This window comes from Centrocercus urophasianus, unplaced genomic scaffold (genome assembly GCF_019232065.1).
Source record: "Centrocercus urophasianus isolate 14NV4802_14NV808 unplaced genomic scaffold, USGS_Curo_1.0 seq_27, whole genome shotgun sequence".
NCBI lineage: Eukaryota > Metazoa > Chordata > Aves > Galliformes > Phasianidae > Centrocercus > Centrocercus urophasianus.
Window position 1 is genome coordinate 3895328 of NW_024884833.1, and position 9787 is coordinate 3905114.

The 9787-nt window shown below is 36.7% G+C and overlaps 1 protein-coding gene across 8 annotated transcripts in view; it reads right to left on the minus strand.

Moving 5' to 3' along the window:
* Positions 1 to 2398: 2398 nt before the first annotated feature.
* NFIB (nuclear factor I B) overlaps positions 2399 to 9787 on the minus strand; it is a 170661-nt gene continuing 163272 nt past the window's right edge. For 6 of the 8 annotated variants that reach the window (XM_042826992.1, XM_042826989.1, XM_042826987.1 and 3 more), the window contains one exon: positions 2399 to 3933. In XM_042826992.1, the coding sequence (XP_042682926.1) occupies positions 3804 to 3933 (130 nt within the window). In that variant the 3' untranslated portion in view covers positions 2399 to 3803. The remainder of the gene's footprint in view (positions 3934 to 9787) is intronic. The other 2 variants (XM_042826993.1, XM_042826990.1) reach the window with 1 other exon arrangement.

The following is a 9787-nucleotide window of genomic DNA, read 5'->3' on the forward strand; positions in this document are numbered from 1 at the left end:
GCTTAAAAAACAAACAAAAACAAAACAAAACAAAACAAAACAAAAACATAAATGAAAAGTGTGTTTTCTTCCAACCAGACTTTTCTATCAGAGAGGCACGTGTGAAAAAACCCACAGTTGCTTAATCAAACCAATTCATTCACATGGAAGGACTCTGCTGTTAAAAATATCGCATCTGCAAGCTCATTTTTTTTCATACAAGAGGTCAGAGATAACAGAAAAGCTCACATAAAGCCATCCATCCTCCCTCAGGCATACTCATCCTTTTGGCAATCACATGCATTTCAGTTTCATCCTGGCATGCATTTAAAAGTTTAGGGGACATCCTGCTCCCCGCAGCATGGACAGTGCCCCCTGACCACTCGATATCAGGGCCTAGCAGAAAAGGCAATAACATCATTTATTTCACTAGGCCAGAGCCTGAGATATGCTCTGGGTGGTTCTCCCACATTTCAGCTAGTCTTAACAGCAATATGCTTAGGAAATGAAGTCTTACCAAGTCTTACCCACTTACCATGGGGCTCAGGAAAAGTGAAACGTAAATTGGACTTTTTTCCCCCCGGCTTTTTTCCTTTCCTTTTCTGTTTAGATACAGATAAAGATCTGCTTTTCTACAGCTTCTGCCTCAGTATCTATCCATGCTCTGCCTGCTGCAGGGACACACAGGATGTGCCACCACCACAGCCTCACAGCACCCACATGATGGCCAAGGCCAGGCTGGATGTGGGTCTGGGCAGCCTGGTCTAGTGGTTGACGACCCTGCCCTTGGCAGGGGAGTTGAAACTGGATGATCTTTGAGGTCCTTTTCAGCCCAGGCCATTCTATGATTCTATGATTCTGTAATTCTACGATTCTATGATTCAATGATTCTATGATATGATTCAAGGCAAGAAGGGACCAATGTTAGTGTGTCAGCACCCAGCACCTGTTGCTGGACATGTACTCTGGAGCTGCTCCAGTTGGGGAAAACCTTTGAAATGAAAAGACAAACTCAGAGGGCTGAAAGGATACCCCATTTTGAGACTTTTCCATCCTTTCCTTGTGCCTGAAGATGTTCTCCCTACACTGATCTGTAGATAAGAGGCATCCCCAGAGCATAAGAAGTCTCCAGCAACAGGCTCACTACTAATCTGTAAGGTCTGATTTTACTGTAAATGCACTTTTGTTTACACCATAGTCTAATTCCACCCATTCTGAAGCTCCTTTCCTGCTACAGCGCAGAGCTCTCCATCTGACCTGCTTTATGAGAAGACTTTGCAAACCTCTGACGTGGTCTGAGCAGGATGAAGATCAGATATCAGATGCTGTGAGTTGACAAACTTCAAAAAATAGTTTTGTTATAGGGGAAAAGAAATATTTACCAGCCATGCAGACTAAAGAAGGCAAATTCTCTGCAGGAACAGCTCTGAAGTCAACTGAAGCCAGTGGAGTTAAGCCAGCAAAGATTTTGGCCCTCTATGTGCATTTCCTAGACAAAGCAATCATCTTTCTAAGTTAAAAAAATTCCTAACACAAACATTTTCATATGTACTGTATTCACCAGAGTGGGAAGGCTTCATCTTGCTGTGGGTCTTGAACTCCTTCTCCCTCTGGCTGCCTCTCTCCCCTCTATTTCTATCACTCTTTCTCCCTTTTTTTCTCTCTCTCTAAAGAAATTCGAAGTAAAACAATTTCCTCAAGTCAAGTCTGCCTCCAACAGAATTCATTATTTATTTTTAAAATCCATAAATGATTTCAGCTTGCACCCCAGGTGGGAAGTTAAAAGAGGGAACCGATTTGAAAGTTTGTCACAGTAGGCAGAACAGTCGCTTTGCAGCCCTTGCCTGGCTAAGGGTGCACTGCTTCACAGCTACACTGTAAAGTGTTAAAAATCATCCCCACCCACCCCAGAATATATATATATGTATAAAAAAAAAAATCCCCGTCCATCTCTCAGTACATAAAAGGACCTCATCACACTGCAAAAATAGCAGTACCCACTTTGGTCAATTAAAACAAACAAACAAACAAAAAATCATTTTTTTTTTTTTCTTTTAAATCTGTGTACTTACCTATAATAACCAATACAGCTAAAAGCACTACCTACTTAGGCAAAACTTGGTATTGCATAATTCGTATAAATTTGAATCCCCTCCCCCCCAATATTAATTGGAAGATGAAAAACATGAAAGGTTAATAGAAAAAACACCAAAATACTGAAAATATTGCTGGTCGATTACAATTTTTAAGCGGCAATTATACACAGCCATGATATGCTTTATAAATGTGAGATAAAGATATAACTGTCTAAAAAATCCATGATGTCACACTTTTTTCCCATCTGGAGTACAAAATATTTTGTCATAAAAATGGTAAAGATTTAAATGATAATAAATGCAGCAAAACAAGTGTAGTGATGTCAAATTTTTTTTTTTGTTGTTTTTGTGGATTTTTTGTATTTTTTTGTCTTTTTTTTTTTTTCATTTTTTAGATTTCAAGGCAAGGCACGTAATGTGGACATTATATTTTCGTGCAAATCAGGATTACTGGAAAGAGTACTTTAACTATTTTTTGAGAGACATAGAGGCAAAATGTCTGCCCATGCACATTATATTTCTGTCAATATGTGAAATCTGTTGAACAAGGCTAACTTCTGAAAGCACCATGCAAGTTTTCAGCACCCTGTAATTAGACTTAGAGAGTGCATTATTTAAATAAATCTTATCCCCATCCTGGTATTACCAGTTTGTAAACAGTAAGCTTTGCCCTTTTGGCATGGATTTGCCTATCTCTTTGTCTCTATGATGCAGATTATACAGAAAAATATAAACCCTATGGGTTTTTGATGCAACCAGTAACTTTAAATAAATAAATTCTACCCCTTTGTGGAGGCAGCAGCTAAACCAACATAAGTGCTGTGTTTTCATTGATTTATTTTTCTCAAGGACATGATTTGTCTTGATGTAATGCCTTTTAATGCCCTCAAAAACTGAGGGGAAAAATAAATTTGTTCAAAGTAAATTTTAATTCCTTTTTTAATCCCCTCAATTTAGAGTCCAAGGGCTGAAGGACTTATAATGATGACCCCTTTGATACAACTTTTAAATTGCACTTGCCTCTCTAAGTGTTTCTTTAGTGGGTAAAAAGTTTCTGGTTTTTTTTTTTTTTTTTTTTTTTTTATTTTGTAGCATGAAAAGATAACACTTCACCTACATAGAGGCATTTCTTACATAGAGCATGTGTGTTCATTCTGATTGAAAATTTCAAGCTGGGTAACACACTAGAAAAGGCTGAGTCAAGGGCCAAAGTTTAATAAATCCATACTGATAACTAAAGGCTACAGAGCTTTTTTTTTTTTTTTTTTTTTTTTTTTAACATTTAGAAATCAGAGTGTTGACAAAACGGCTGGCTTACAGCCCTTGTCCTCCTGCAAATCTGCTGCTGCTGCCTAGCCTTTGTTTTGTGAGATAACCAGGAATAGTGATCCCATGCGTAAACAACAAGAATACTAAACCAATAAAACTAGCTTATCATGCAAATATTAAGGCATCTAGAAGTCAGTTAAAATATATTGTCAGAGACAGAACATCTATTTCCCAGCGGACTTCATATAACAAAGGCTACTTAGCAGGAGCTGCGTTCTACCCATCAGTGAAATATCATCGACCCTTTGTATGTCATTTCAGTTTCGACCATAAGGAAATTAGTGATTGTAAGTGCTGCAATTGCTGGTCTATTTTTTCTTCGTTCTTCAGTTTCTTCTCTCATCCCATCTTCCTTCCTTTTTTTTTCTTTTTCCTAATTTTTCTTTTTATTTTTTTCCCTCAGTTGCTGGTTTCTGCTTGAAGGAAAGGCTCTCCAATTATGTTCAAACCATAATTTGGGACATTTGTCGGCAGGATCGGTGTCCTGTTTGATACTTGAAAAGGAACCAAGCTAGCCCAGGTACCAGGACTGTTGAAAAGGGGAAAAGAGACAAGGAAAGACAGACAGGGAAAAAAAAAAAAAAAAAAAAAAGAAAAAGAAGAAGAAAAAGAAAAAGAAACACAAATTAGACATTTTGCAAAAATCAGAACGCAGAGAATTTGAATCAGGATAAAACCAATATTTGAAATGAATACTACTACTTAAGATAAAAAGAGAAGCCAAATTGTGAATATTGCTTGAGATTCAATTTTACAGTTCTGTTTGCAGAAGTATGATTTATTTGAATTAAAATTCTGTGTTGCTCTCAATTGCAAGCAGTGTTACAGCTGATTTACACAAATTAGCCTGCTAATTTATGAAAATTCCCCGAAATTCTAGAGGCAAATATATGGACCAGACATCACTAAACTACATATGTGAGACTGAATGACACTGTATGTTATTTAAGTGCTACTGTAATACACATAGCTATTTAGTGCACAAGTTTTCTCATTTCAAGAAAACAAAATAAAACTTAAGCTCAGTGCTTAAGTTTCCTGTGCAATTTCCCACTCTTTTTCAAATCAGCAACTTACATCATTCCAATCCCAAGATGTGCCTGTGAGGTGTGTGAGTCACAATTAGAACACAGAACTTGGGCTATAAAGTTTCTACCATTCAAAAAAATAATAATAATAGTAAAAAAAAATATAAAAAAAATTCTTGGTTTTGTTGTTTGTTTGTTTGTTTGTTTGTTTCCACAATTTATTACCCCCAAAATACCAGTGCCCACAACAAAAGGCTCTATCATACAAAAAGGGTCACAGTGAGTACCGTAAATTTTTCAGTAGAAGTCGGCGTAAGAAAATATTTCCAAAGATAATTCCATCACTTAAATCACCATGTCAAAAGCGCCATGTCACTGAGGTGTTCTAAATCCCAATGGTGTTCGCACCTTTAAGGCACAGATTCCTAGTAGGTATTCTATCCATCAGGATTTGCAAGAAGACCCCTTAAGACAGACTTCAGCTGCCGCCTTTCAGTAGCCAGAGCAAACCCTGAGCAGCCTTTTCCTTAGATATCTATCTAGCACCTCAGAAATAAGGGCTGTTTAGAAATTCCAGTCAAGTTTATTCAGAAGAAAAGCTGCATCTTTATGTCAGCAGTAATTGCCAAGCAAGAAGAAACAAACACATTGTGCAAATACATACTTCCTGTACATCTTCTTGTAGTGAATCTGCACTAGTTTTGTTTTTTGTTTTTTTTTTTTTCGCAAATACAACAGTTTACTTGAGAACACACTTTGGCATTAAACTGAGATGTTTCATTAAACGTTTTGTGAAAGATGGACACTGAAAGCTCTCTTCCTTCTCTCTCCATGATTAACCTTTCGCACCACTTTCTCTCTGAAGGAGCATGTGCTCATTTATGTGATCCTCTGATGTGTGAATACTGAAGAAAGGGGTCAACTTATTTCATAAAACCCAGGGGACGTGTTCCTCAGGTGATTTATACTGAAAACAGTGGAAACAGCTGCTGTCATGTACTTCTGTTTGATGCTCTCTACACCTCTTTATACCTGGAAGTTTACTATTCTGATTCCTAACAATTAATTTCAAGTTCTCTGTTTTACACATCAAAAAGGTGGGAAATTTCATATACCTGACCTGCTTGTCTCCATCGAGATCAAATTCAGAAGGCAACAGAACTCTTTTGTTCCTTAGGGATTTTTAAGAAATATGAGTATCTTCATACATCTAAAACGTCTGAACTAAAATGAATATTTAGCAGCTTTTTTTTCACCACTGAGTCTATTCTTGAAGGTTACCCTAAAATCTGAGTAATTAAACAAATGTTGTTGTTATTTTCAAAATTTAAGATCAACAAACCTATTTGATTTTATATATATATATATATGTATGAATACATATTTTTTTTTAAGTGTCTACTGACTATTCATAATATCTTATTTTCTATGCTTCAAGAAATAATCCCTTTTGGAAACTGAAAAATCACAGTTACACAACAACTCTTAAAATGTTCACAAAGTCTTAAACCAATTTATACATAAAAGATTTGCCCAATATGATTTGATGAAAAGACTATGGTTTTAAAAAATATTCAGTACCAAAACCTCATTTAAGAGATTTAATTGTTTCAATTTATTCTTCATCTTCCTTCAGAATTTGTTTGACAGTGCATTTCTTGCTCCTTCCTCTTTGGATTTCAGTGATGTTAAGAAGTAAACTATGAAATAACAGACACAACACAAATCTTTTCCAAGCACAAGGATTTGTAAAGATAGGAACTGGTAATAAAGAAAAGAAAAGAAAAACAAAGCAGATTTGTTTGCTTAGGATCTGTCTGAGTACATATTTTATAGCATATAGTGCTTTGCTGTCCTGTTACACAGAATTTACTGTTTATCCACTTCAAACAAAACAGAACATTAACTAAAAAAATGTAAATTTTCTGTTATGTCAGTATGGTATTTAAGCAATTTCTGTTGCAAAGACTAAACACACTGCTTTCAGGATCTTTCTAGAGAATTACAGTGTGCTTCAGTGGTTGGATATATATGCAACTTTTTTTCCCTTTTTTTAAAAGTTTTAAACTTTCTGATGACTACAGCAGGAACAAATTTGTTCCTTGACAAGGAACAAATCATTATTTGTCGCATTTCTCTTACCCAGCTCTTCTCATAGGAGAAAGAGGTCTTGATTTTTCGGAAAGTGCTTAATAAAATAAATCACAACAGGAGACTAATTGAATTGTTCTTTATATATACGTATGTATGTATGTATGTATGTATGTATGTATGTATATTTATATAGAGAGAGAAAATTTAATAGGTATGTTTCTTTAAACCTTCCAAACCTCCCCCATCTCACATTACGACCATCTCAAAAATGCAGCATGAAGTAAATTTGTCAGTGCTGCTTATGAATCCTCGGGGAGCAATAAATTTCCCATGTTAACACTATGCAGATCCCATCTGATTTTAAGGAAGCCTCTGGCTCACAAATGAGTGAGGCCAACCACCAGTGCAGAGCCACCTGCTGCCCACCACGCATAACAGTGAGGGTATCTGTAGTGCTGGGACAACATGCTGTCCGAGTGCTGTGGCCGCAAAACAACTGTTCTGGAAGCTCCAATGGCAGACCAAAATCTGCCATGGCAGCAGGGCAGGACAGGCCCTCCTGACAGTCCATCAGCAATTCCCTCCAGCACAAGGAGCGTCAAGGCCTGGTGAGCTTGACATGTACTTCAGAAATCAAACTCATTGTGCTGCACTTTGGTGTGATTGTCTCTGGGGATCTTCCTGTCTTTTTATCACTGCCCAACATATAGGGCAGGCAAAGGAGGAAACACAAGTGAAAATTACTGAGATAAAGAGCACAAATGAAGCACTAATCAAAACACAAAGTTCTGAGATCAGCTATGATACAAGTCATAATCGAAAGCATATCTGCAAAGCTACACATGTACTGCTCTCTATGTAGCATGTTCACTTACCCTACCTATCTCATGATATTTACAGTAAATTTAATTGTACTTCCAACTACGTATGGACCACTGCCTGCTTTGTAATTCTCTAGTGCTTCCTTGCAGTTAAGCCAGACTGTTGGCCTCAGTCAAGGCTTCCCATCACTTTTATCAAACCTGCTCTGAAAGGATTTTCTGTGAGAATCAAGGAGTTTAGCTTCTACCATGTAAGCCATCTACAGAGCGGAGCTTCCTAACAAAAGCAGCTACTGCTGTCTGCAAAACAAGCTCTGCCTGGGTGGCAACAGAGGGAACGGAGGAATACCTTTTCCTTTATCATGCTATTCAACCATTTGTACATGTCCTGGGAAAAAATTCCAGTCCTGAATTTCACAAAATCAAAAGCCGTCTTTCTATTCACTAAGCATCCCTACACAAAAAAAAAAAAAAAAAAAGAGCAAGGTAAAAGAGCAAAAATTTTTGAATTGCCAAGGGCATAGTGGAGCTAACTGTCCTACAAGAAGTTAATAAGATATCCCTTGGTCCACTTGGATCCTCCTTCTAATAAAAAACATTCATGTGTATGGTTGGAATAAAACAGGTCCAATCTATGCTCTGTGATTCAGACTGATAACTCCTGAGAGAGAATAGCTTGTAAGAATTTTCCTGAAGCATTACACCATTACCAGAAGCAGTATTCTCTCACCATTACTAGATTATCAGATGTATTATATAGTCAACTTTCCCCTTCAATTCATAGTAAGTATAATTTCTTTATCTATTCAAATGTAATGTAGCAGCAAAGAAAAATTTTGCAAGCATCCTACAGGGTAAACATTCTCCATTACAGTTTTCACATGTTAATTCAATCAGGATTTCAGCCATGGTTTCCTCTTAAATATAATAATTGCTTTTTCAAGAAACTCTGAGAAAGATATTACTGGAAATGAATACTAGCATTTTATGTATATATCATCCACTTTAAAGGTTATAATAAAATAAGGAATATAATAACATTGAACAATTAACTAAATGCAATAAAAATAAGTCCAATCAGACTTGGGCAAATCTGAGGCATATTAAGATTCTTACTTTCTACCAGTTAAAATATTTTCAAAAGCCTCGAAGTCTATAAGAGTATTTAATCATTAGGAAAGCGTACCCAAATCAATATTTTCTTCTTGTGGTTTTACTATCCTATGCATCAACATTCTAGCTTATGTAAGGTAAACTAAACCATGCCAGGTCAGTCTTTAGGCAGAAGGGGTAGAGATGCCTTTGATGTTGAAAGAAATGACACTACTGAGTCACCAAGCAAGGCTTTTCTGTCTCAGCACAGAGCAAGTGCTCCCCCATAGAACTACAAGCAACTCTGCTATTTCAGATTTTTAATCATATGAACTCTGGAAAAAGCAATTGTGTTAACCTCATTGCCCTGGCTAAATTCCAGCTTGTACATTTCTGCCAAAAAAATAATGACCCCTTCAGCATCTACTTAATGTGGTACTTCTGATATTCTCCATTCTAAACCAGTATCTTCAGTTAAACAGCTGCCAAATTCCACTTCCAACGTGAACATTTATTTCAAGAGATATATTAAATATATCTCATCTTAATTTAGGAAGACATTTAACAGTTTAGCAGGGCACATACCACCCATCCAGGCGATGTAAATGGTAGAAATCCACTGATTTATGTCCAGAGGACAGAAAAGGGAATTATGCTGTAGTTACAAATTTTTCTGTTCCCTGCAGACCTTTTTTATGTGATAGTGTAAGAAAACAAAAAAAGAAACAAAGAAACAAAAACAACAAAAACAAAAAAGCAACAACCACAGGCCACAGATCCCACCACTGTTAAAGGAAATCAACAGGACAGGTTAGGTCTGGAGAACATGTGTGTGGTCATTCTACACTTTGTATCACATGTTCAAGTGCAGAGACAGGGCTGAAGGAGCATGGGAAATATGCACATGTATACAAGGGGCTATCACTATCACAGGAAAGTCACCTACCATAGAGCCAAATAATAGAGAATGTGGGCTTGGGTTAAGAGAGACTGTTGAGTTTTCCAGAAAAAAAACAACAGAATCTGCACTTTCAGGTAGACTTTTCAAGGGAAGAAAAAAACAACTTTAGCGATGTGCTAAGAAAAAATAACTTTCTTTTGAAGTCCAAACAAAAAAAAAAAAAAATCATTTTTCCAAATTCATTATGATTCACTTTTCTGTAAATGTCAGCAGAGAGACTTGTAAAGTTAATCACAGCCTTCTCCTCCTGTCCCTCTCGATATTAATATTTTCATTTGTAATGTTATGTTCATTATCTTGCTATTTATAAAAATATGCCTGAATGTTTATTTGTGAAATTGGTATGAGGAGGGAGGGAGGGAGGGAGGGAGGGAGGGAGGGAGGGAG